At 41.1% G+C, this 27,873-nt stretch overlaps 3 protein-coding genes across 11 annotated transcripts in view; 2 read left to right on the top strand and 1 right to left on the bottom strand.

Annotated features, from left to right (window-relative positions):
* Positions 1-215: 215 nt before the first annotated feature.
* LOC146317120 (protein NLRC3-like) lies at positions 216-12,621 on the bottom strand. 9 transcript variants are annotated; one of them, XM_084733602.1, is made up of 8 exons: positions 11,959-12,105; positions 11,610-11,729; positions 11,132-11,220; positions 8,557-10,486; positions 6,117-6,290; positions 5,621-5,794; positions 3,106-3,279; positions 216-2,270 (listed from the first exon to the last, which is right to left on the bottom strand). In XM_084733602.1, the coding sequence occupies exons 1-8, from the start codon at positions 12,084-12,086 to the stop codon at positions 2,258-2,260; spliced, it is 2,802 nt and encodes a 933-aa protein (XP_084589728.1). In that variant the 5' UTR covers positions 12,087-12,105; the 3' UTR covers positions 216-2,257. The 9 variants fall into 9 exon arrangements, with proteins under 9 accessions (XP_084589728.1, XP_084589731.1, XP_084589727.1 ...); XM_084733601.1 differs by lacking the exon at positions 216-2,270 and having other exon boundaries at positions 2,304-3,279; positions 8,557-10,291; positions 10,328-10,486; XM_084733604.1 differs by lacking the exon at positions 216-2,270 and adding an exon at positions 12,240-12,621 and having other exon boundaries at positions 2,305-3,279.
* A 2,199-nt stretch (positions 12,622-14,820) lies between these two features.
* Positions 14,821-18,600, top strand: LOC146317119 (E3 ubiquitin-protein ligase TRIM21-like). Its single transcript, XM_084733668.1, has 2 exons — positions 14,821-14,969; positions 16,437-18,600. The coding sequence occupies exon 2, from the start codon at positions 16,446-16,448 to the stop codon at positions 17,820-17,822; it is 1,377 nt and encodes a 458-aa protein (XP_084589794.1). The 5' UTR covers positions 14,821-14,969; positions 16,437-16,445; the 3' UTR covers positions 17,823-18,600.
* A 1,624-nt stretch (positions 18,601-20,224) lies between these two features.
* Positions 20,225-27,873, top strand: part of grm8b (glutamate receptor, metabotropic 8b) — a 157,257-nt gene continuing 149,608 nt past the window's right edge. Inside the window, exons 1-2 of the mRNA XM_084733618.1 lie at positions 20,225-20,913; positions 23,919-24,740. Of these exons, the coding sequence (XP_084589744.1) occupies positions 24,198-24,740 (543 nt within the window). The 5' untranslated portion in view covers positions 20,225-20,913; positions 23,919-24,197. The remainder of the gene's footprint in view (positions 20,914-23,918; positions 24,741-27,873) is intronic.

Below are 27,873 nucleotides of genomic sequence, written 5' to 3'. Positions count from 1 at the left end.
ATTAACATGGAATTAAAAGTTTGTCCTACTTTAGAAATAATGTAAGTATAATTAGAATATAAGCAGCAGGTTAGCAGTATTATTGTATTGTATACAGTAAAGGTGGGTTCACATTGTGTTTTGGGGGTTTAAAATTTAATTATTGTGATTTTTCTGTATATGAATTTTAAAGATTTTGAATTATGATGTTAACAATGGGCTATTGGAAAAAAGTCATTTCAGGTCTGTCCCGGTCTCTGCCCGGATCTACTGCAATCAACCTGCCGTATGTAATTTCTGTGTCTAATCAAGATTTTTTTCATTTATCAAACTTTGACTGTTCAACACAAGACCTGAGCTGCATGAAAAAACTACATGTCCACAAAGCTGTTAAAATGGACGTTCCTTCTAACCCATGAGAAGTTGAGACCCTGGAGGTGCGTGGTTCTCACAGGACGACAACCACATACATACATGGATACATAAAGTATGAAAAGTTAGAGTTCAATATTGATATGTTCATGTACTTCTGAAGCCCAGTTTGAAGCCAGGTGAGCAGGAATTGGACCATTTTGTTTTTATTTATGTTTGATAAACTTTGGAGTGGAATTAGATTCAGGAATTTTCATCATCATTTTTCATCTATATTGTAGCAATCAATGGAAAATATGAGAAGAAATAGAAAGAACAAATAAATCATCATCATCATTATCATCATCATAATCATCATCATCATCATCATCATCATCATCTTCATCATCATCATCATCATCATCATCATCATCATCAGTGGTTATTTAAATTCCTCCAGTTTGATTAAATCAGGGTTTAATGTTTGAACTTGTGTGCTGAGTTGAATTTCAAAGCCAGTTGAACATTTTAAATCCAGTTGAACTAAATGATGAGGACATTGAATTTTTGCCAAATGAAGACAGAAAGCGTCGACATCAGCAGTTGACAGGAAACGGCGCCATCTGGTGGCAGAAAGCAGCTCCAGCAGGAGCTCCACAACATGAACAACTGCTTCAACACTGATTTCTGAGGGGAAAAAGCTCCACAGGTCGACTTTATGTGTCTGTGTTGATCATGTCATGTGAAAAGCAGCAGGCTCACACATCAAACTGTGATTCACTGATGCTGCAGGAAATATGAGCATCAAAATGTTTTCACTTGTCAAACTTTACATTGAAAACTTTCTGCCTGATCGGCCACATGTGGAGCAAATCCACCGTATGTGTCGCTGATTTCAAAACAAGGCGTCTGCAACATAAAGACAGCAAATGAAAACCATCTTCCACGGCAGAGTAAAGCTTCACGCTGAGTCGTTACCACCTTGTTAAGTCATCATTATCTCATGATTATCATGACTCAGCATGTTGAACCTCAAACTACACAAGTGACAAACAGCTGCTCCACTTTTATCTGTAATGTACAAATAGTTGATAAAAACACAAACAGCAGAGTTCATATTTGTTGAAGCCACAGGAAGTAAGTTGATCATGTGACTGTTTTGATTCTGCCAGAATAAAAACAAATGCATCAGGAGACTGAAGACACGACTGCATTCAGCTCACATGTCTACAGGCTCAGACAGACAGTCAGGTCCATATACGCTGTTTGCAGGAACGTTAATGCTTAGCTAATGTTAGCTAGCAGGTTAGCTGTTAATGTTGACATATATTTGAGGCAGTGGGAGACTCGCGCTGCTGTTGATGTCCAGTGTGACGACGGAGACGCTGGGAAACGTGACTTTGTTTATTTGCTGCTATAGTTTTCTTTGAACTTTAAGGTCCAGTTGAGAACAGGACGTGTCAAACTGGTGGTGTGGGGAGTTAATTTTAGAAGGAGCATTACAGCCACACTCCGGGGCAGCCACAGCACTGACTGTTTGTCTGTGCTGTAATTCCTGCTCTGTCCTCCACACTTCTAAATGTATGTTGGGACTGGATGAACGCACTCTTTCATTTGGTTCTATTATTGTGGAATCCAGGGTCGCAGTAATGAGGGGAACAGTGGAACTAAGTACCCAGGGCCCCAACATCTGGAGGTGGATCTCAGAGCAGGTCGGACTGCAGCACTGACAGTCGTCTTCACTGGTTGTGATTGGTGTGTCAGTCAGTGGTGGATGAAGCTCTCCTCTCCACTCCACCTCCCAGTAACTCGGCCCAGTCAGAGTCTCTCCACACACAAACTGCTGCTGCTTCAACCTCTGTGGATCATCAGGACACAGCTGATCCTCTCAACACAAACTCCTTCATCATCATCACTCTGACTGAGATCATGGCCTCCAGCTGATGAGAGAAGCAGAGAGACAGCAGGAGTCATAAATCAGTGTTTACAGAGACTCTTCTTCATCACATCCAGTATAAAGAGCAGCAGGACTTCAGTCCTGTTCAGAGCACAAGTGGAGCAGCTGTGGAGCGAAGCTGCTTCCTTTCAGCTCTCATGTTAACCTGTTGGAGTCGACACACTGAGCTGGAAGCTCACAGACCATCAGGTCTGTTGACTCTGCAGATTTCACTCAAGTACACAGTGGAAATAACCTGCTGAGAGTCCCTGAACGCATCATGACTGCAGAAACACAGAGACATTCACTGCTCACTTTAATGATGGATTTACTGCTGTTAGAGTTCAAAGCTGTTAAAAACCAGAGTCTCACTTTGAATATTTCATCTACTTTTCAAATATTAACATGATAAACATGTGAATATTCAAAATATTTGGACAAAACTAAAGACACATGGACAGATATATATATTTATGATGTTAAAGGTCCTACATGTTCATACAAAGACTGAAGACAAATCATCAGCTGTGGTTCCTGGACTTCAGCAGGTTCTGGTCTGTACAAAGACCACATGGTTACTAAATGTAACCATGGTTCTATGAAATAAGAGCCAGTGATTTGCAGGCTTCAGTCAGACTGATCTGAGATCTGTGACAAAGATGAACTGATCAGTTGTTTAGTGTTGAAACAAAGACTTTGAGATCCTGAAGCCTGTCACCGTTCTCCTCTCACAGCTTCACTGAGGAAAACAGGAAATACTGGATCTTTACTTTGATTCAAACTGTGTTTACTTCAATACTGCTGAAACCAGCATGGACTGACTCCGCCCCTCTACTGACCTCACAGTCTTCAGTCGACAGTGTGGACTCTCCACAAGATCAAACAGCTGCTTCACTCCTGAATCCTTCAGGTTGTTGAAGCTCAGGTCCAGTTCTGTCAGATGGGAGGGGTTGGACTTCAGAGCTGAGACCAGAGAAGCACAGCTGATCTCTGACAAACTGCAGCTCCTCAATCTGAATAAAGAATAAATGATGAAGATAAAAATCCATTTATAATCCAATCAGATGTGTTGAGGTTTTAAATGTGCAGCTCAACATTACTATGTCCTAATCAATGAACTTTTCTCTAAAATGAGCAGAGTGACTTTGTCATTGTGTTATTGTGGATCATCATAATGTCAGCCTTCTACACACATCATCCAAATGTCAGCACAACATTCACACACCTATTCATGTCAACACACATTAATAACATGCTGCTGATCTCAGACCAGTCTGGAATAATCATCAAATCAGACATGTTGTTACTTTCACTTTCATTCTCTTCTGTTTCTTCTCATTCAAACAATCATGTGTCATTTGATGAAAAATACAGACACATGTTTTCTGTACAATTTCAAAATGTTCAATATGAAATAAATCAGACTTTATCAAATAAAAATTCATTTCATCAAGTCCTGAACTTTACAGACATGTTTAACAGCTGTCCCAGCACTTCTCAGCTTCAGAACTGAAGAAATTAGAATAAAAAGAAGTAAAAATATGATTAATTTCAGATGGAAGTTTTCATAGTACACCATGAATGTTTTTGATACAGTCTATAGAAGCTTGACGTTCTGATTGTTTTAACTTTCTGCATATTCATAGTGTTTTGTTTGGGTTTTGAAGTGAAGAAATTCTGCCTGTGCAGAAGAAAGAGATCTGTAAGTCGACTTTGCAGCAGATAAGAATTTCTGCCTGTCCTCAATATAATTTAACGTTTGTTGGGATTCAAGAAAACTTATTTCCTGGTCTGATTCCTCGAGTTTCTCTTGATGAATTCTGTTCAGATACGAAGAAAAGGAGATGCAAACTCCTCTTCTATGACACGGGGTTGATTCCCAGAGTATGTATGGGTTGACTTCTGACTGACGATTGTCTTGTATGAAGTCACTCACTCTTTCAGTAACGTTAGTTAGAAAATCATTATTTTGTAAAAGAGTCGTGTTAAATCTCCATCTTTTGACTTTGACTGAACCCAAGAAGTTTTCCACAGAAAAGATAATAGGAGAGGGTCAGACAAAAGCAGATGACGTCCCGTCACTCTGGAGGTTTATTTAACAAGTGATGGAGAAACAAAGAAATCATCAATACGAGAGAACGAACGATGACGTGAGGAGAAAACAGTGTCATTGGTGGAAGGATGAAATAATCACCAGATATCTACAACATTTCAATCTTTTAAAAAGGATGATAAAGAAAAAGATGAAAGTGTGTGTGAAGCTGGAGCAGAGCTGAGTAGAGTCAATATAAGGCTCGACTAACAGCTGAAAATCCCCCTCGAGAATCAAGATGGCGTCTGAAAAGTTTAACAAAGTTCATTTAATTGAGTCGAAGAGTTTGATGTGAAAATCATTAGAATCATATATTGAATCTTTGGAACTGTTTAACACAGAAATGACATGATAAAATCTGCCTTCATTATCTGAACCAGAAGCTCTTCATGTTAAATTGAACTTCCTTCTAATCAATATCAACACCACCTTGGTCTTAGTCGGGGCAGAAGAGAAAACTGCCACCATCTACAGTTTGTTCTGAAATCTGCTCATATCAACAGATTTGAAGGGGGTTTCCTCAACAAAAGCATTTCAACGTTCTTTTATTTGAAATATTCTGAGCATTTTAGTCTTTTTACAGGAGAGTTTAACCCTCAAACATTCAAAGTCAACATTTGAAGACTGCTCATATTTTCCTATGAATAACAAAACCTGCCAATACATCATTAATACTAAAGACCATAAACCCAAACAAGACATAAAAAGAAAACATCAAATATAGCATGAAATCCCTGTAATAACTACCTGAGATACAACAGACACACAAACGTACAAATAAACAATCTACAGTTTGACAAACAAAATGAAAGTCAATAAAAAGAGTGCTTCACACACTCTGTCTGTGTGTGTGTGTGTGTGTGTGTGTGTGTGTGTGTGTGTGTGTGTTTATGTATCAGTTCCAGTAAAATACTGTGTTGTGAAGGTTTTGTATAAAAAGACATTCCTGAACATGTGTTGAACTTGTTTGACTTTTTTGATTTCTTGACGTCTCACATGGAACAAAAATGATAAATGTTGATTTAATTTGGCAGCACATTGAAGGATAAATCCTACAGTTTCCTTAATAACATGAATCCAGTTTGACTTCAGACTAAATTCACAGATAAACTGTTCAGACTGACAAACTTTAAAAAAGAGCTGTTGTGATTTGTGCTGAAACAAACCCAGAAAACAAGAGAACTGAAGGAAATTTAAAACTTCTCTTGTGGATTTTATTTTGGTAGATATACACTGTACAAGAGCAAAATACATGAACTGACCTCAGAGTCTCCAGTCGACAGTGTGGACTCTCCAGTCCAGCTGACAGAAACTTCACTCCTGAATCCTTCAGGTCGTTTCCACTCAGGTCCAGATCTGTCAGATGGGAGGAGTTGGACTTCAGAGCTGAGACCAGAGAAGCACAGCTGATCTCTGACAAACTGCAGCCCCTCAATCTGAATAAAGAATAAATGATGAAGATCAAAATCCATTTATAATCCAATCAGATGTGTTGAGGTTTTAAATGTGCAGCTCAACATTACTATGTCCTAATCAATGAACTTTCTCTAAAATGAGCAGAGTGACTTTGTCATTGTGTTATTGTGGATCATCATAATGTCAGCCTTCTACACACATCATCCAAATGTCAGCACAACATTCACACACCTATTCATGTCAACACACATTAATAACATGCTGCTGATCTCAGACCAGTCTGGAATAATCATCAATCATTGGTAGATATACACTGTACAAGAGCAAAATACATGAACTGACCCCAGAGTCTTCAGTCGACAGTGTGGACTCTCCAGTCCAGCTGACAGAAGCTTCACTCCTGAATCCTTCAGGTTGTTGTTCCTCAGGTCCAGATCTGTCAGATGGGAGGGGTTGGACTTCAGAGCTGAGACCACGACTTCACAGTGAGTCTTTGAGAGTCGACAGTCAATAAACCTGTGATGACAGAGAATATGAAAGTTAAAGAATAATAAAATCTGACTCTTTATTATAAAAATAAAGTGACAAAGCACATGAACCTGAGCGTCTGCAGCTCAGCTGGTCAGTCACTGATCACAAGGTTTGTGGTTTGAAACTTGAGCTCCTTCTGTCCACATGTCAAAGTTTTCCTGAACAACATCAGGAAACACAAACTGCTGTTTTTGGACACAAGTGTCCAAATGACTGTGACGTAAACGTGTCTTATTTTGATGAACAGCTGATTTGTGTTTGTTAAACTTTATTTTAATGAAGTGTAAAATCACTGCAGGTTGTTACTGCACTCGTATATATTTACCTCAGTCATGTGTTTGTGTGTATTTTGATGAATCTTATGTTTCTCCATCTGCTTTTCATCTCACACTAAATGAACTGAATGACTCCTGTTGCATTAATAGTTTCATTAGTACTAAAGACTGAATGATGATCATTTATGGATGATAGTTTTTCTCAAGTGGAGTTCAGCAGTTTAACAAGATCATTTCTTCTGTGAGCCTGGTGAAGATAAAAATCCTCCAGTGAACTGAACCTACTGAGCTCTCCTTCACTGGCAGAATGAACCTGGAGGACGTCCCAGGATCTGACTGTGTCCTGAGCTGCTGTCTGAGGAAATCAGCTGACAAATACACAAAGACTGTGGCTGCAAATTCAATGAAAACCAGCGTGGAAATGAGAGCTGCTACTTTCTCTGCATATGTTGCCTTTAGTGTCTCTGTTGTGAAACGGTGCAGAAAGGAAACACGTTGTCTGACAGTTTGTGTTTGCATTTCTCACATTAAGGTGACCAGATGGAAAAGCTTCAAAGTTGCCATGAAGTCAAAATCTCCATGTTTCATAGTTTTGATGACATGTGTATTGATGTATATGTCAGCGGCAGTGGAAGACATCTATCAGGCCTGATGTCGGGGCGGGGCCTCGAACATCAGCAGAGACTCAGCTCACCCTGCCCACCACCTCATCAAACTCCTCCCCTCTGGCAGGCCATACAGGAAATACATGCACACACCACAAGACTGAAAAACAGCTTGTTCCCTAAAGCTGTAAACCTGCTGAACACAGCCTGAACCCCCTCCCACACCCCCACAAACTCCCACTAGAGAAGGCAAGCTTTTGGCTCTGACTGAGAAGGTGAGACAAGGCATGAGGAGCAAACAACTCCTGAAGAAGGTTAGCTGCAGGGAGACGTCCCTGTTCACTGCCCCGCCACCAGGAGATGTTCTGGGCTAAGGAGCCAAACATCTATGAGCGGTGGTCCCCAGCTGATGACCCTGCAGCTAACAAGTGGGCACCGGTGGAGGAGCTGCAGGCCGAGAGCCTGGCAGGATGAACACCTACCTGTTCACATTAAACACATTCTGAAAAAACAAAAACGTGTTTTCTGAGAAGTTAATGAACCAGTTAAACTTCTTACTGTAATTCAGAGGGTGAACAGGGTTATTTATTTCTTTGAAAAGGGAAATAAGTGTCAGAATATTTAATTTCTTGACTCTTTGTGAATTTGTTTTGTTTATTGGGCGTAGTGACCGGACGCAGATTACATAATGTACTGAATTTGCTGTTTGTGCACATTTCCTAGCTGAGCATTGAGAAGACAGGAGTAGAGGAGGAGGAGGGTGGAGGAATGATGGTCATTTGGAAAATTTTAATATTTTGTCAAGCCCTTTAATATTAGATATAAACTATGAAAACAAACAGAAGAGTTCTTAATGAAATAGATCAGAAACTGCTGAGAAGAAATATGACGGCAATAACTGAATAAAAGATAAAGTGAAAAAACTTCCATCAGATCACAAGTATTACATGTCTGTGTGTCTGAATATAAAAAGATCAATAAACAGACACATTATAGAAACATAGTGCACACACTGTAAAAAATAAAACTACTGTCAAAACATTTTCAAGTCCTCATATTTCCCTGCTGAATTTGTATCAAACCTCCATCACCCAAAGAAAGACAGAAGACGACAGAAGAAACTTGTTTCACTGACTTGATGACTATAAACACAAAAAATGACTTTTGTAGATATTTGTAGTTTAACACATGTTGAATTATTTCTATTATTATTATTAAACATTTGTATTCATTATTATTATTTTAATTCTAGTTGAAGAAAACTTTTACAGTGTAGAAGTTTTATATTGTTCATGTGTGTAAAGTCTCTTTAATACTGAAGGCTTCAGCTTTTTGTTGCTTTATAATGTTGATAATCACATCTGGACTTACCGAGCCTTTCTGCAGTTCCTCACAGCTGGAATCAGTCTCAGTCGTCCCTCATCTGATGTGTTGTACTTCTGCAGGTCCAACTCATCCAGAACCTCCTCTGACATCTGCAGCATGTAGGCCAGAGCTGAGCAGTGGATCTCAGAGAGGTACTCTGATCTGTTCTTTGACTTCAGGAACTCTTGGATCTCCTGATGTACTGAGTGGTCGTTCATCTCCATCAGACAGTGGAAGATGTTGATGCTTCTGTCAGGAGAGATTTCATCACTGTTCATCTTCTTCAGGTTGTTGATGGCTCTCTGGATGATTTCTGGACTGTTGTCTCTCTGACCCAGCAGGCCTCTGAAGAGTCTCCAAACCAGCAGACCTCCTGAGTCTCTCTGACCCAGCAGACCTCCTGAGTCTCTCTGATCCAGCAGGCCTCCTGAGTCTCTCTGACCCAGCAGGCCTCCTAAGAGTCTCTGGTTGGAATTCAGAGAGAGGCCATGAAGGAAGCGGACAAACAGGTCCAGGTGGCCATTTTTACTGTAGAGGGATTTCATCATGGCTCCCTTCAGGAACTCATCCAAAGATAAGTTGTTTCCACCGTCTGAGTCTCTGTATATCCCCAGGAAGTCCTCCAGTACCTGTGTGTTCCTGTTGGTGTAACAGTGGAACATGTAGACTGCAGCCAGAAACTCCTGAACGCTCAGATGAACAAAGCAGTAGACTGTTTTCTGGAAGATCACACTCTCTCTTTTGAAGATCTCTGTACAAACTCCTGAGTACACCGAGGCCTCTGTGACATCCAGACCACATCGCTCCAGGTCTTCTTGGTAGAACATGATGTTTCCTTCCTCCAGTTGTTCAAACGCCAGCCTCCCCAGCTTCAGAAGAATTTCCCTGTCAGCCTCCGTCAGCTCCTGTGGACTCGTCTCATGTCCCTCATGGTACTTCTTCTTCTTCCTCTTTGTCTGAACCAGCAGGAAGTGTGAGTACAGGTCAGTCAGGGTCTTGGGCAGCTCTCCTCTCTGCTCTGTAGTCAACATGTCCTCCAGAACTGTAGCAGTGATCCAGCAGAAGACTGGGATCAGACACATGATGTGGAGGCTCCTGGATGTCTTGATGTGTGAGATGATTCTGCTGGACAGATCTTCATCACTGGACCTCCTCCTGAAGTACTCCTCCTTCTGGGCGTCGGTGAAGCCTCGTACTTCTGTTACCCTGTCAACACATGAAGGAGGGATCTGATTGGCTGCTGCAGGTCTGGAAGTTATCCAGACCAGAGCCGAGGGAAGCAGATTCCCCTTGATGAGGTTTGTCAGCAGCACGTTGACTGATGACTTCTGTGTGACATCAGACACAACCTGACTGTTGTTGAAATCCAGTGAAAGTCTGCTTTCATCCAGGCCGTCAAAGATGAACACAAGTTTACAGACAGCCAGCTTCTCTGCTGTGACCTTCTGTAATGTTGGATGGAAAACATGGAGCAGACTGAGAAGACTGTACTGCTCATCTTTGATCAAGTTCAGCTCCCTGAACGAAAGCAGAATCAGCAGACTGATATCTTGGTTTTCCAAACCCTCTGCCCAGTCCAGAGTGAACTTCTGCACTGAGAAGGTTTTTCCAACTCCAGCGACGCCGTTGGTCAGAACCACTCTGATGTGTCTCTGTTGGTCAGGTAAGACTTTAAAGATGTCCTGGCACTTGATTGGAGTCTCATGGAGGGTGTCCTTCTTGGACGTTGTCTCCAGCTGTCTCACCTCATGTTGGGTATTAACCTCTTCACTCTGTCCCTCTGTGATGTAGAGCTCAGTGTAGATCCTGTTGAGGAGGGTTTCACTTCCTGTTTCATCACTTCCTTCAGTCACACGTTCACATCTCCTCCTCAGACTGATCTTATGTTCATCTGAAACCTCCTGCAGACCACCGTCCACTAAAAAAGACAAAAAAGCTGTGAGACAAAACAAAGACAATCTGTTGGGATTTTCATTACCAATAAAAAACAATGTAAGAATATATAAAGAAGTAAAGGTTATAAAGTCCAGTTTCAATCAAACATCAGAAATTCTCTCTTTTTCTCTGACTTCCTTTGACTGTGTGTCCGTGTTAGAGATTCATGATGTGGATTTTATTCAGCTGATTCTGATAAATTGATTCTCATGGCTGATACTGATAAGATAACTGTTAATTTCACATTTTTGTTTTTTAAAAACAGGTTCATATAACCTGTAGTGTAAACTTCATAAATATACTTCAGCTTTTATAGAACATTTTACCAAAGAATTCAAATTAAATGATTAAACATTCAGATATTATAACTGATACTGATTTATTACTGATCTATAACTGTGACAGGTCAATATCAGCTGATCATTTATCAGCTCTGATATTTATTGTGCTTCTCCAGTCGGTGTAGGTGATTGATTGACAGCAGAGGCGACAGGCTGAGCTGCAGCTCTTCATCTAAACCAAGGACCCCTTACAAGATTTACCAGGGACCCCCTCATGTTCGTCCCCTGGAATAATTAGATAAAGTCTATTTTTTACTCTTCTATAGTCTTATTTATGTGAAAGATGGACAGATGTGCAGTCTTACTTTGTTCAGTGCTGCTCTGACTGTCGGTCTGCAGTCCAGGTCTTGTTCTGTGAGGTAAAATACCTGTTTCTGTCCATGAAGTCTGGAGGCTGTGAAGAGAGCAGAGACGGCAGCTTCAGTTTCAAGATTACTGTCACCAATTCACCCCCAGCAGAGACACACTGGGGTCAGACACAGACGCTACATGGATCCATCTGGACACATCTCAAGATCATTTTCTCAGATTCTGAAGATTTAAAAATCTTTACAGCGACTTCAACATCAGAGCAAAGATATATGAACATTTTATGGAAGTTTAAATGATGAAATGGAGGTTCTCAGCTGTTTTGATGAAGAAATAAAATAAGATCCATCTTAGTTTGAAACAGTATCTGCACTCATAGTTCTGCATCATCAATATAAATATTTTAGCATTTTGTCTTTATCCTTAATGAATCATCTTCCATCGGGTCAGTTTACAGTAAAAACAGTCTCTTACTTTGTGTCTGAGGGTCCAGGTTCATCACTGAACTCTGGAGGACGATCTCTGGACCAGTCACTCTTCATGGACAGACAGCTGGACACTGGAGACTCTGCTCTCTGTCTGTTGGACTGAACTCTGCAAACACCAACATGTTTTTATTCACATCACATAAATCCTCTTCTGTTCCTCCACATTGACACTTATCCAGGAAACATGTCTGATAATGTCAGCTGATATCTTTTTAACAAACACCATTTTTAATCTGTCATCAAACTGTATGGAACCCAAACCACCATGTTCTTTGCTTTTGTACAACAGATCCCTTTTAGTCACCTCCCAGTTTACAGTTAAAACAGTCTCTTACTTTGTGTCTGAGGGTCCAGGTTCATTACTGAAGACTGGAGGAGGCTCTTTGGACCAGTCACTCTTCAGAGACAGACAGCTGGACACTGGAGACTCTGCTCTGTCCTCCTCCTCCACACAAACACTCATCTTCTGATCTGAACTCAGTCTGAGAGAAACAGGAAAACTGACTGTGAGCTCAGAGCACAAGAATCAAACACAGGAAGTAACACACACACACACACACACACACACACACACACACACACACACACACACACAGTGTACAGTATAATAAAGCACCTCAGTTTTCTTTAAATCTCTTTGTTTTCTCAGGTTTCAGCAGGTTTCATGTGAATTTTTCAGCCAATCAGGACTTTGTGTCGACAGCTGAATCAAACTGTTGAGTTCATTCTAACATTTCTTTCCTCTACAGTCCACAGGGAGAAAACTGACTCACACACTTTGACAGTAAAATCATCAAAATGTTGTATTAACACTCACCCTGCCTCAGCCTTCAGTTCTCCTCCGTCTGCTCTGATCTGTCCACACAAAATGGAACCTGAACGTTCTGACTGAACACTTTCACTTTCAAGTTCCTCCCTGTTCTCATGATCCCAGATCACATGGTCAGTGTTGCTCCTCCCCTCTACATTTACAGGAAATCACTTGATCTGTGTGTGTGTGTGTGTGTGTGTGTGTGTGTGTGTGTGTGTGTGTTAAACATGATGTGTTTATGAGCGTCTCTCTTGACTTGAACAGACTGAATTAAAATGAGTTTTGGTCAAAATGTTGGTCGGCTGCTTCGACTCCTCCACGTCTCAGAGGGAAATATTCTACTTCTCTGAGAACTTCTTCAACCAGCGGGTCGACTAGCTGACTGTACTGAGACACAGACCTGCTGGAGAAAAAAGCTACAGCTGCAACAATTAAACACTGATAAGATGTTTTATTGATGACTAAATTAATTGCCAACTTTTTTGAAAAATCATCAGTCATCTTTTTTTTGTAATTTTTTAGCAGAACATCATTTTTAAATTTTCACTATATTTTAGGTGGAAAAACACACCAATCGTCTGATTTTCTGGTGAAAATGAAACTTCCTGACAGCTCTGATGGAGCTCAGGACTCAAAGAGTAAAAAAAAAAGAGGAGCTGAGACGTGACGTACCTTAATCTTTGAAAGTAAAACTTTTCAGGCTGGTTTCACAGATTAATCCAGGAGTATACTAGACTTAATCTGTATTAGTTAAAGCAGGACGTTTAAGTGGCTTTTATGAATGTGGTTTAAAATTGTCTTAGAAGAGAAATAAAAAGTCCCTGTTCATGCAACATTACTACAGCGTCTTCCTGCATTCTTCACAGCAGAGTTGGTCTCGACGGTGAAAAGCTACAAGCCGAGTTAAAGTCAATAAAATAGTCTAAAACCACAGACTCCAACTACAGGAGCCTCAGGTCTGGAAAGGAAAGCTATGCAATCACCTTAATCACAGAACTGGACTCCACAGGTAAAGTAACTAAAGTAATCCCCCAATGTTTAACCCAAGTCTGCACCAATGTATATATGATTTATTAATGACTTTTAAGTGTAACAGAGAGACTGCTGTTCCAGAGACAAATCTCACTTGAACATAGAAACCTCTTCCTTTTTTTTTTTTAATCAACAACAACATTTTAAGTGAAACTGATCTGTTGTCAGATGTGAGACGAGCTCCAATCCTCCATCACATCTGAGACAGTTGGTAGTGTGAGATGATGTGGTGTTATTGAAGGTTGGAGTTGTGTTTGAGCAGCTGATGTGAAAACTGAACTAGTGCTACTAATTTGTAGATAATAAGTGACATCTGATGACGCCCTCTAGTGGAGTCAATTACAAACTGCAGCCTGTGGACACATGAGGACATGCTCTTAATAAACAACTACACAGTCTGATGCTGAAGCAGATCACATGAATGAAGGACAATGACATTTTACTCTAATTGGTACAAGTACTCTGTCTAATGTTATTTCTTGTGTTTTGTAGTTTTTTGAGCTAATTTGAAATTCAGCAACTTTACTTTTACTTAAGACGACTTTTTCTTTAAAAGAATTGTTCTTCACCTGTTTCATTAAAAGGGAGAATCAGAAAGAAGTCCATTATTCTACAGCTGTGACCCAATCAGAAGGATTATCCACCTCAGTAAAAGTTTTCTACCTTCTAATGTGGTCTGTGTTGGCTGAAAATGCAGTGGTATGAACTGGCTGAAACATGATGCTCCTACATTGGGTCTACTTGTTAGCTGTTGCATCATGGGATTTAAACACAAACAATGGACAGTAAATTGGTGCAATAAACTGTACATCAAACTTGATGAACACACAATAAAGTCCTCACAAAAAAAAAACTGTCCACTAACTGTCCACTCCTCCTCCTGACTGAGGAAGAAAGACACTGTTTTTGTGCAACTCCCACTTTAGTCCACTAGGTGTCACTGCCTGCTTTTCCAACACATGTAGTTTATCTAGAACTCAAATAGAAGCAGCTCAGCTCTGACTCTTCCTGCTCTGAGATGTTTTCTGCAGGTTTTAACAATCTTAGTGTCTTGGTGGAAGAAAAAAGAGGACTTGAGCCTTGAAGCAAAAACATTTGTGTGAAATGAAAGACTAAACAGTGAGCTGTGTGGTTGTAAAGGGACTGTAACAGGAAACTTACACTATTTTCCTGAATATCTTGAACTGACCTCTTCTATTTTATTGTCTGCTTGTAATGGTATGTTCTTGTGGCTGCTGTAAACTTCCACTGTAAAAAACAAAACAAGGATAAGATAAAAGTAGGTTGTGCATTGTTAAGGTGTTTCCCAATGAGGCAATAAACTCTCACTTACAGGGAGGAGCAACACTTGACGAGGAGAGTCACATTTCCTGAAGCAAGAGTTTGTTTGACCGACAGCAGAGCTGCAGTCGAGACAAGTCTCTCTGTTTGTCTCCAAAGAAAAATTCAGCTGAATCCATCAGGTTTTTCTCAACTAAACAGCAGAATCTCTGTCAAACACTGGTGAGTACTCTGCCCTACAAAGACAAAATACACTAAATATTTTGTGAAGGAATGGCTGCCACTTCTGTACAGGGTGTGTGTGTGTGTGTGTGTGTGTGTGTGTGTGTGTGTGTGTGTGTGTGTGTGTGTGTGTGTGTGTGAAGGGAATGTGACATGCATGAGCACAGAAACAGATTTCATCCAAAATATCAGGATGTCAAGAGCCACTTTTAACTCCACCTGTCAGCAAGAGTTTTACTGCAAGACACTTCAGACGAGTGAGTGACATAAAAGTCACATGAACACCAACATGACTGTTCACACTGAGGTCACACTGCGAAAAAAAATCAGACCTGTATCTGATTTATGACCACAGAAGAAAGTGATCCAGATCAGAACTGAACAGATCAGTTTACATGTGATTTGTGTTTTTCACATTCGACCACTTTTTACCTGCGTTGTGAACGTTTGAAATGGACTTAAGATTATCCTACAGTGTCTGATGTTACCTGACATTTTCTTTTATTGCCAATAAAAGTCATGTGTGGTTTACAGACAGGAAGTTGCACTCAGGGTTGTAGCCAGGGTCAATGTTTAACTGAGGTCCACGGTAACTAAAGACAGATAGTTAGTTTCCTTCAGTCCAGAGCAGAACCTCACATCTTTTCTCCTGAACATTTAATGTGTCTGATTGTCTGTTTTCTGTATCATCATCTCTGTCTGGACGTCCTCTCTGATACTAAAGGTCTTTGGACAGAGAAGGTGATTTTTCTTTTGCTCTGCTCCCTCAGATGCTTCAATAACACCAATAATGAAGACAAATCCTGGATCAATATGTTACAGTCAATTGTAATAAATGTATTGACCTTTAATATTAACAGAATTAAAAGTTTTTCCTACTTTAAAAATAATGTAAGAATAATTAGAATATGCAGCAGGTTAGCAGTATTATTGTATTATTTAATATGTGATGTGACAGTAAAGGTGGGTTCACATTGTGTTTTGAGGGTTTAAAATTTAATTATTGTGATTTTTCTGTATATGAATTTTAAAGATATTGCATTATAATATTAACAAGTCCCTGAGAGTTTGTAATGTTATCACTGTAAGACTTAAATAATCAGATTAGTTTGTTATGATCTTTTTTTTTTTACTATCATTTGAATAACTAACAAGCAGCTAATAGCCAAATGCTACAGTCATGTAAGCGACTGGCAGCAGACAGAGGTCACTTTCAAAAACCACAGAGAAAAAAAGACACTTTAACTTATTTTGTCTGAAAGAATCCACAAATATACAAATGGACTATTGGAAAAAAGTCTCCAAACGTAGCATTGACAGGAAACAGACTGACCAGAGCTCATTGACTCATTTGAGATCTGTTCGGTCTCTGCCCGGATCTACTCCAACCTACCGTATGTAATTTCTGTCTAATCAAGATTTTTGAAATGACTGTTTATTTATCATACTTTGACTTTTTGTCCTCAGAGTGTAGACATGTCTGCTGCCAGCTGTCTGCTGTCTGAAGATCAGTTTCTGTGCTCCATCTGTCTGGATGTCTTCACTGATCCAGTCACCATACCATGTGGACACAACTTCTGTAAAACCTGCATCACTAAACACTGGAATATTAATGTCCAGTGTCAGTGTCCCAACTGTAAAAAAATATTCAACACAAGACCTGAGCTGCAGGTCAACACTTTCATCTCTGAGATGGCTGCTCAGTTCAGACAGTCAGCTCAACAGAAAGCCAGCAGAAGCAGATCAGAGCAACAAGTTTGCAAACAAGGAGAAGTTCTCTGTGACGTCTGCAGTGGAACCAAACTGAAGGCCCTGAAGGAGGCTGAAATTCAGAGGATGATCCAGAAGAGACGACTGAAGATTCAGGAGATCAAACACTCAGTGGAGCTCAGTAAGGAAGATGCAGACAGAGAGATAGCAGATGGAGTTCAGGTCTTCACCGCTCTGAAGGAGTCTGTTGAAAGAAGTCAGACCGAGTTCATCGACAGAATCAAAGAAAAGCAGAGAAAGACAGAGAAACAGGCTGAAGACTTCATCAAAGAGCTGGAACAGGAAATCTCTGAGCTGAAGAAGAGAAGCACTGAGCTGGAGCAGCTCTCACACTCTGAAGACCACCTCCACCTCCTCCAAAGGGTCCCATCCCTGAAAGCTGCTCCACCCACCAAGGACTGGACAGAAGTCAACGTCCGTCCACCTTCATATGAGGGGACAGTGGTGAGAGCTGTGAATCAGCTGGAGGAGACGCTCAGTAAACAGATGAAGAAGCTGTTTGAGGCCGAGCTGAAGAGGGTTCAGCAGTTTGCAGTGGATGTGACACTTGATCCTCATACAGCACATCCCAATCTCATCCTGTCTAATGATGGAAAAAAAGTTAAACATGTTGATGTGAAAAAGAATCTCTCCAACACTCCAGAGAGATTCGATACTTGTGTTTATGTCTTGGCAAAGCAGAGTTTCTCTTCAGGAAAGTTTTACTATGAGGTTCAGGTCAAAGGGAAGACTAAGTGGGATCTAGGAGTGGCCAGAGAGTCGATCAACAGGAAGGGTAAAATCACACTGAATCCTCAGAATGGTTACTGGACGATTTGGTTAAGAAATGACAATAAATTTGAAGCTAATGCTGGCCCTGCAGTCCGTCTGTCTCTGAAGTCTCGGCCTGAGAAGGTGGGGGTGTTTGTGGATTATGAAGAGGGTCTGGTCTCTTTCTATGATGTTGATGCTGCAGCTCTGATCTACTCCTTTATTGGCTGCTCCTTCACTGAGAAACTCTCCCCACTCTTCTGTCCATGTTTTAACGATGGTGGTAAAAACTCTGCTCCTCTGATCATCTCTCCTGTCAGTCACACTCAGTAGAACAAGTTGCTTTTATACCAAAAGATTCACCATCATTTAATGTAAAAGTATATCTATTGGTGATGGTTTGATGGTTTGATGTGTCAAAATAACTGATATTCTCAAATGTTGTTTAATAACTGCATTACCTGATTTCAAGATTGTTAAAATCACTACTGAACAATATACACAAAAATAAGAAGCTTTTGCACATTCCTTAAATATCTGGGTGCCAAATTCAAAGCTTATTATCTAATAAGTGTATATTTGAACGGTGTTGCATACTGGACATACTGGCAAAAAAGGCCAGTTAATAAATAACACAAAAGTTTCTCTCTTTTTTTATAAATAAACAAAAGCAAAACAGTTTATATTGTGTCTGATTTTGTTATTATGTTTGTGATTGAGATCAAAGCTGAAGAAACAGCTGATGGTGTTTCCAATGACGACCAAATCATGTGACTAAAAACACCATCAGCTGTTCTCAGACGAGCTCCAATCCTCCATCACATCTGAGACAGTTGGTAGTGTGAGATGATGTCGTGTTATTGAAGGTTTGAGTTGTGTTTGAGCAGCTGATATGAACATTAAAGCAGTGCTACTAGTTTGTAGATAATAAGTAATGTAATCAGCCTATGGCTAAGTTCATCATGCGTGTGTGTGAATGTGTTTTTACTTATTCTTAATGTGTGCATGTGATTGTACACGTGTTTATCTTTGACACATGAATATGTGTGCATGTGTTTTGTGTATTGATGTTGTTTTGTATATTTTGTACTTTTTGTACTGGCATTTGTTAATTCACATTCTTATTTTGCACTGGCTTGATTGTTATCTTTTGCCAAATGTAAAGCACATTGTGTTGCCTTGTGTATGAAATGTGCTATATAAATAAAGTTTGAGTTGAGATGAGTTGAGTTGAGTTGAGTTGCGAAATGTCTGATGACGACCTGTAGTGGAGTTTAGAACAAACTGCAGCCTGTGGACACGAGGACATGGTTTTCCAGCGACATCCTCTGCTTGAGAAAAACTGATTGAATTAAAAAGGACATATGAAAAGTCAGTGTGGGAGATTTCAATTTGTTTTTAAAACTCAAAGTCCTTTGGTTTAATGTAAACTGTCATCAAAATATGATGCATGCTGCTGCATGATAAAAAAATGTATTGCACAGTCCAAACCTGTTCAATGGATAAGACAGATGTTATCAAACCTCCATTAGAGAGGACATCTTGCACATATTTGACAATATATGACACTTCATCAATTATGTCAGATTTATTTTTCTTTTAAGTACTTATTATATTTTTTGTCTGTTGCAATTAAAATACTCACTTTAGTATAGATTACTTTCTGGTAAAATAGGAGGAGCAGCTTGTTTTGAGTTTGTTTGTTTGTTTATTAATTAGTCAGTTAATGAGTTAATTAATCAGTCTGTAGGTCCAGCTTCTGGAATCTGAATGTTTGCTGGTTGCTTTGGGTTGTTGTTGAAAAACGCTGATATTGTTTAGCTTTTTCTGACATTTGGTGGACTGATCAGATGATTGATTAATCAAGAAGATGATTGACAGGATTGGTGGACAAAGAAAGTAATCTTTGGTTGGAGCTCTGAGTTTTTTTTTTTTTATGTTAATGCAGCAAGTTTATGTGAAATTTACAGCATGCACTGACTGTAAGATGCTGTATTTCATGCTGTTAAAACTTCAATAAAAACATTGTGGAAAAAAATATGATGCATATGAGGATTATTTTAAGATACCTGAAATCAATGTGAACCTCAAAACCAAAAATATTTATTTTCCCTCTGACCTGTAGTACTTTTTTTCCATCTAGATTTGTTGGTGTGAGCTGCAGAGTCTTGGACATTTTGGCCGTAGAGACGTTTCAGATATAATGGCACTAAATAGCACTTGGCTTTTTGTGCTCAAAACAATTATTTTCAAGCAATTATTTCTCATGGGGGCCCACATGAACTGATCAGGTGGCTGTGTGCCAGACACAAATGATATAAAAATATTAAATTAATTACTTAATAAAATAAATATTATATACATATATACATTTAAATAAATAGATAAATATGAAATATAGTTTAAAAATATCGATGAGGTATAAAACCCTGTGAGCTCCATTGTTTGTATCAGGCGCAATGACTGATGGGTAATCTTTTAAAGACCTGTTGTTCAGTTCTTCCCTTCACCGTCCTCAGTTCCCTTTGAACCGAACGTTTTCTGCTCAGTAGATCAGTAGATAAACTGTGATGGAAGCGTTTGCAGCACCAACGAAGAAGAGCTGCAGCAGGCGTTTGAGTGTAGCTGTGGTGTTTGTCCGCTGGGGGGCGTCCTGCCTCCATCTTTAACCCTCAGCAGCTCTTCTCTCTCTGACAGGCTGCGTGATGAAGCTCATTAACTTCAGCTGTGACTGCACGAGCCGCTCACGCGCCTCTTCTTCTTCTTCTTCTTCTCTGGTTTCATGCGCCTGTGTGGACGCACTCGTCCTCTTCTCCTGCAGGACCAGGACCATGCTGTCCTCGCTCACACCTGAGAGCGGCTCTGTGGGAACTTGATGAGACCCGCACCACACTCCCGCCAGCCAGGACTCGGCTGGTGTCATGAGCCCGAGTGACGCAGGACAGCCGCTCCGCTCCGCTCCGCGCCGCACCGCACCGCGCACTTCGGACAGCTGCGAGAAGCGGAAAAAAACGCGCGTCCATGACTTCGGTCTTCAGTAACCACTGGACCCTGATGTGAGCGTGTTTTTACTGTGCTGACCCGCCTGACACACTCAGCCGAGAGCCGTCTGTTGGAGGACAGGGACCCGAGCGGCGGGGAGTCGAACCGACACCCGCAGGTGATCCGGAGCGTCAGAAACCTGCTGGTCGGAGGAATTTACCGCCTCTCCGTCAGGATCAGCAGCAGGAACTCAAAAAGTGGATTTGGATTTAATTTGTTTTTTTTTGTTTGATGGCTGCTGATGCGGAACAGGATCGATTCCCCGCGGAGGAATTTAGTGGAAAATGTTTGTGTAATGTGACAAACAGCTGGAGACAGAAAACATCTGTCTGACCTGTGACACTGACGGAGGAAACACCTGCTCCTGCTGCAGAGAGAAAAGGTACCTGAACACAACATTCAGTATTTAATACAGGTTATTTTTTTTTAGATATATGTTATTATTATTATTATTGTTATTATTATTATTATTATTATTATTATTATTATTGTCATTATTAATATCATTATTATTGTGGCTATAGTAGCTATATATCTGGATATCTTTGGTTTCTTGCGGTGTGAGGAGATACGAGCTCTCACTGTCAAATCCCGCAGATTATAGTCTTGTAAATCCACCGGTAAAATCAGTCATTTAATTAATTTATCGATCAGTAGGCTATCAGTCAATAAAGACCTTTTCAAACTGCTGGATGGATCCCCTCAGGGTGTGCGTGCTGGTCTCAGATCAGATTCAAGACTCTTTTTTTTTTTATTTCAGCTGATTCTGCTGGAATGCAACTTGAGAGCTCGTGCTGCGGCGCTCGTGCGCGTGCCAGTCTGCGCGCGTGTGTTCATATGGTGTGTGTGTGTGTAAGACACTAAAACCGAACGTCTGGGTGCGTGCGCACTTTTATCAACGTGTGCGCGCGGGTGTGTTTGAGATCATAGACGTAGTTTTTGCGCGCGCGTCTCGGTGATGCTTGCGGTTTCGTGTGCGCGTGCTCTCTATGTGCGTGTGTTAGACATACAGTGAGTGTGTGATATGAGAGAGGGGCAGAGGTGCACGTGGAGAAACAAGTCTAAAAAGCTGCTGAGAGAGAAAGACATGCATCACATGACCAAATGTATGTGGACACCTGAACATCGCAGACACATGAAAAAGTTGAACATGTCAGTGTTGATGCCTGTCAGATTGAGACCCGTGAGTCACTACAGAACATGTTTCCTTTACTGCAACTAGTTCAGCCTTCAGCAGGAGTCTGCAACCTTTAAGATCAAAAGAGCCATTTTTAGCCAAAAAAAACTGCAACTATTGAATTCTCTCTTTTTCCTGAAGACTTTTTTTTTTTATTTGGCGTCGATGATGAGCTTAAGGAGACTCAAGAAGACGAGCCACCATGAAAATCTAGAGGACATTTTAGTTGATGAAATATTAAAACTTCTTTTTTAAAGATTTGGTGTGGAGGCTACATATTTGTACAGTAATGTAAGAATCACGTTACACTGAAAAAAAAAATAGCTGAGATGACTCAAAATTTGAACGGAGCTTCTGGAGTTTTGAGCCCAACTCTGACTCTGTTTTGAAATAAAATTTAAAAAGTTTTGCCAACATATATTCTTTTATAATCTTCTTTAGATAAACTTGAATCTCTGAGTTTTAGAAATTTGGTCACAGACAGCTGTGAACCTGATTCATCTTTATTTTAGTGCCTGAAAATTAAATGTTTTTAACTGAAAATGTTTAAATACAACTTTTTGGGGGTTTCTAAAGATTTCAGTTAATCTAAAGAAGAAAGGTGAATAATCTCAACAAAACATCAGTAACCGTAAAAACTGACCTTGTACATGTCAGGTTATACCATCTCTGACCACTCGGTGGAGTTGTTCCTCAACTTTCATGGAGGCGAACACTCACCGACTGATTTCTTTATGTTTTTTTTATAATGTAATGATGCTGATTGTTGATCAGCAAAGACAGCATGATTCTTCACCTGACTGGCTGGAGCTCAAAAGTGATGCAGTTTTCTTATTTTATGTGTTTAAACTGGTGAACACCTCAGAATTTGCGTTGACTGCCAGTCAAATTAGAGCGCCTGGTTTCAAGAGGCGGAAGCTTGATGCAGGAGCAAAGTACCTGGATGGGTCGCTTTCATCTTAAAAGAGGAAAAAGTCTGCAAGTAAATATCAAACCAAACATGTAACATTATGTGTATCATGTGACTTGACTCTCGAGACGCTTCAGTGATCTCACATGAGATAATAACATAACGTACTTCCTCGTCTTTTCCTAAACCTACCAAGTTGTTCTTGTGCCTGACTGTGTTCACATCACCAGCGACACCCCTACAAAACGGCCAAACGTGAAAACAGAAAATGTACTGATTGCACTCTTCTAGTTGCTCATATATCACCAAAATGAAACTTACTACAGATAAAAATTCAAACAGGAAGCACTTCTCACTATGATCAAAAGACACAACAAAACAACCAGATATAAGAGGGATTCCAGGTGGTAGACCCCGCCCCCTCCTGAACACAGACAGTTGGTCTGTTCCACTTCCTGCTTGTTGAGTGTAAGAGGCCATTGCAACTAACTGTGCGGCTTTTGATCGATGGAGAACTCAAACATGGAGCCGGGAAGCAACAACAGATACACCAGATTAAAAACTGATCGTTTTACCACAGACTTTTGATTCTGCGTGTTTGTGTGTGGACAAAGTCAACATAATCAGGCGGGCAGAACACTCTCCTGGTGGTGGGACGTGCAGCCGTGTGGAGGACGGATCAAAACTGTGTCCAGTGGAATCAATGGATCAGAGTGTTGGAGAAAGAATTGAAAACAATCCTGACCTGAACAGGTAAACCAGCAGTGGTAACAGACCTAAAAGTAAAGGTTTTGCACATGTTGAACTGATAGTTCTCCCACAAATGAAAATTCAGTCATAGTCTGCTCACTGTCATGCTGATTGAAGGTGGGGTGTAGTTTGTTATTCCACAAAACACTGCTGGAGTTTCACAGGAGAACAGTTCTGCAGAATCTCACAAACAGTGGAGATGAATGGTGACCAATTTTCAAAAAAAAAAAGCCATATTGCTCAGCCCCTCCAGGATTTCACAGGATTGTTGTGGGATTGTTGCAGCCTAAAATGCCTGATTTCACAGCAGCTTTTCCAAAAAAATTGTGATTCATGTTGTGATGTTTTTAGGTGTTTTTTTTTGCAGTGAGGTTCTGGTAGCAAAACAGGCAAAACAGGCAAAACAGTTACAGTGTCATCTGCATTTTTAATTATGGTTGTTCTGGTTTTATGTGTAAAGCAGAGGTGATCGAGGGGTGCATCTGTGCTCAGAATCTCTGGTTTATTGATCAGGTATCGATTCTTTCTCCTCTGTCTGAATCTCCAACAGGTTTCTGGAAGAATGTGAAACTGGAGCTGCTGAGACCCTGAAGCTCCGCCTCCTCCGCTGCCTCAGACAGCTATGTTAGACACAGGAGCCTGTTCCACAGGAAAATCTCGGGGTCAGTGTTCGTAGGCGGGACTGCCCGCTGTGGTTGACCCTGCCCTGGGTGACGGGAGACTCCATGATCTGGCTCGTCCCGTCCTCGCCACACCGCCGCTGCAGCCACCCGCCTGTTGATCGTGCGATCATATCACAGCTCCCTTTCACTGCAGCTCCACTCACAAAATGGCGAGGGGTTCGAAACCCCCGAACGTCACCGGCCACTGCTTCCTTTCTCTGCTGATGCTTAAGAGCTGCTGGCTGCTGGGCGCCACCTCCCAGAAGCCTCCTGTTTTGACGGACTCCCAGCAGCCCCAGCAGGAGTACGCCCACTCCATCCGGCTGGATGGTGACATCATCCTGGGCGGCTTGTTCCCCGTCCACGCTCGCGGCGAGAGGGGCGTTCCCTGCGGCGAGCTGAAGAAGGAGAAGGGCATCCACCGGCTGGAGGCCATGCTGTTCGCCATCGACCTCATCAACAAGGACCCAGAGCTGCTGCCCAACGTGACGCTGGGGGCGCGCATCCTGGACACGTGTTCACGTGACACCTACGCCCTGGAGCAGTCGCTCACCTTTGTCCAGGCGCTCATCGAGAGGGACGGCTCCGACGTCCGCTGCGCTAACGGAGACCCGCCAATCTTCGCCAAGCCAGATAAAGTGGTGGGCGTCATCGGGGCGTCGGCCAGCTCCGTGTCGATCATGGTGGCCAACATCCTGCGACTGTTCAAGGTAAGACAACGCTGTCAGGAGACGTTTTTGTTGTCTGTAATTTGAAATGTGTGCACGCTGCTGCACTGCAGCATCACTGCTGGTTCAGCTGGATGCCTCTTTTTGATCCAGTGATTTTCCTGCTGTTGTTGGGTCAGATGTGTCCAAAGATCGCTGGAATCTTGTCAGTACGCAGCCCTACAACCAATCTGTGCCAAAGTGAAGGAGAATATAATGTTTGGGTCTTTTGTTCTGTTCTTGTTGTTGAGTTTCATGACTTTTTTCCTCCACATGGTTTCAGTCATGAGTCCTTTGAGGTTTTGACATGAGACGGACCTGACTGGAAACATGTTCAGTCTTTACTTCTTCAGTAGCTTCATGCTCCCTCTGAGCAGGATGCAGCACAGATAACGTTGTCGGACTGTTGTTCTTCGCGGTGCGTTGACATCAAAAGTTGATCCCAGCTGTTGCCTCGTCATCTTCGGTGCGTGCAGGCGAACTGCACCCGGAGGCGGCGTGTTGCTGCGCGCAGCAGCAAACAAACTCCGCTGCGTTAAATTAGTGATGAGCTGTATGATTCATGTGTATGTGTTAGAGCCTGGCCGGCCTAATGAGGACAGAAAGACCCAACAACATCACTTATCTAAAATTAGCTGGAGATGCCTGTGGGTGGGCGGGGGTGGAGGGGGTTGGAGGGGGGTGGGGATAGCCGGATTTTGCTGATGCAGAGGTTTTCCTCACTCACCAGTGCTGTCACAACCTCCAGCTGCTGCTGAGACTCAACCAGATAATAACAGGGACTGACTGCAGGAATTGGCTGCAACACCCAATTTTTTTATGGCTGCACCATTTAGCAAATTTAAATATTTTAAATGCAGACATGCAAACTCAAACTGAACCTGTCTGCTGGGGGTCTGGTGTCACCCCTCCCTGGGGCAGTGATGGAAGTATTCAGGGACTGGTTGCACAAAACACTTTAAGTTTTCTCATTAAAGGGACAGTTCTTAGTATCAAAAATACAATACAATCCCTGTGGCCTGTAGTGATATTGATTCATCTAGAGTTGCAGAGACATGTCTGCCTTCTCTCCAACACAACTCGACAAAACAGTGCTCGGCTTGTGGTGCTAAAAGTGCCAGAAAAATACATTTGAAAATCTCACCAGCAGTTTCTCTTTCCAGAAATCATGACCCGGTTACCGAAAATAATCCACAGATTTGTTGTGAGCAGTTTCATGTAGGAAATACTTTCTTTCTATCAAACTACACCGACCAACCGTATTAACACACAGAAGGAAGCGTGCATCTACTCTTGGACAGCTCAGCTCAAGAGGACACTGTTAACGTTTGCATTCGGTGCTGTAATGAGCACGAGCCTCTCCAGGAGTAAATGAGGATTTTTGAAGGTTGTTGATGTCTCAGTAACTCACTGCACACCACAAGGTTTGCTTTGCATTGTGTCTGTTTTAAATCAGTTTCCTTTGGAGGTGGATTAGGGGAGGGCCACCCAACATCATGTTAAAGTTTGATTATTATTTCTTTCGAGAGAAAGATACAGTGACAAAAATATTGATGCACTGGGAGCATCGTGTTGATTTAAATTAGGGCTGTGCTGCACGATGGTAAGGAAACCATATTGCTCTTATTTTGACAGATATTGCAATTGCAATAAGATTCATTATAAGAGGAAAGGATCATTTTTGCAGCACAATTTTAATGTGCACTGAAAAAACCCTATTAAAATCATGATGATGTTTTCTTACATCTGGAGAGGAGGATTTGCTCGACAGGACACTTTATTATGATGCTGTTTTGTCACAAAATTTACTTTCTTTGTTTCTGCAAGTTGGATATTGCACTTGACCATTTGGAAACCTCTGTATTAAATCTGAAGTGCCATCCACAGGCTTCATCAGGTTTATGTTTGTGTGAAAGTCAAAGAAGATTTTCACACAGTTCATACTTTTTTAAATCTAATGTTTTGGATTTATTAGATATGAACTAATGAATGTCATTGACTCCAGCTGATTTTGGAGCCCAAGACTTTAAGAATACCAGATAATTTAACAGCAACGACAACAAAAAGGATAATGATACTAATGACGATAATGGATTTTATTTATAAGCACTTTTCAAGACACCCAAGAGCACTTTACAATAGAAAAGAGAGTCAATGAAAAACACATTAAAAAGATTATGGTGTGTTATTTTTCTCAGGGATCTGAACTAGACGTTTTGTGAAGTCTAGAGAATGATGTGTTGGTCAGGGCTGAAGCTGATGGAGCCTCTGACATTTATGTTTCTTTTGATTCAGCCTATTTCCTGTTGGTTTTTTTCCTATCTTTTAATAAGATAAATATAGCTTGATGTAAGAATAGGCTGTGTGCAGTTTCATAATGAATAAAACGTCTTGAGCAAACAAGGCGATCCGATGTGGCGCTGATGTAGAGTGCAGACTTATACAGCAGGTTCTATGGGGGGTAAAAATGACCTCTCTTGCATTATGGGTATAAATGATTCATCCCAGACTCCCCATAATTCACCAAATAATTAATAAAACTGTTTTTAAGAAGTGGCAATGTCCACTATCTACATTTTCAAAGTCCCAGGGAAACAAGAAAAACCTCTGAGCTGCAACCTGCACACTGAAAACGTCAAATTAGCACCCGGAACGCTAACGGTACAAACATAAACGAGCTATTAGCTGTTAGCTTTTCTTTTGCAGTGATGTAGTCATTTTAATACAAGAACCCGCCTCCAGACGTGCAAAAGTTCCACCACAACAAGTTCTCCGTCGACATTATTTTGCAACAGCGTTACTGCTGTAACCTTGGCTTAGCTCCGCCCAAGACGTTGGTGATTGGTTTAAAGATTTAAACTGCCAGCTAACCAGCTCTCTCCAGCTCTTAGCCCTGTGGAGAGACGGCTGGATATCCGAGACTCTGAACTGAGAGATGTGGGGATTTTATTTCAACATGCATTTGAAAGTGGCAGAATGATTTCTAGTGTCACAGAGAAGCGCATTTTACAGCGACGGTGTGGAAAATAAATTCAAAGCAAAAGATTTGTCCACATTTCAGCAATTTGAAGGTTGGGTTTAATTTTTTAGTCCACAAACAACCAAAACATGCCAATTTGACATGAAAGACGCCATT

This window comes from Lutjanus erythropterus, chromosome 13, assembly GCF_056507025.1.
Source record: "Lutjanus erythropterus isolate fLutEry1 chromosome 13, fLutEry1.hap2, whole genome shotgun sequence".
NCBI classification, from domain to species: Eukaryota; Metazoa; Chordata; class Actinopteri; order Lutjaniformes; family Lutjanidae; genus Lutjanus; species Lutjanus erythropterus.
The sequence above is the reverse complement of the archived record's forward strand: the minus strand, read 5'-3'. Positions and strand labels throughout refer to the sequence as shown.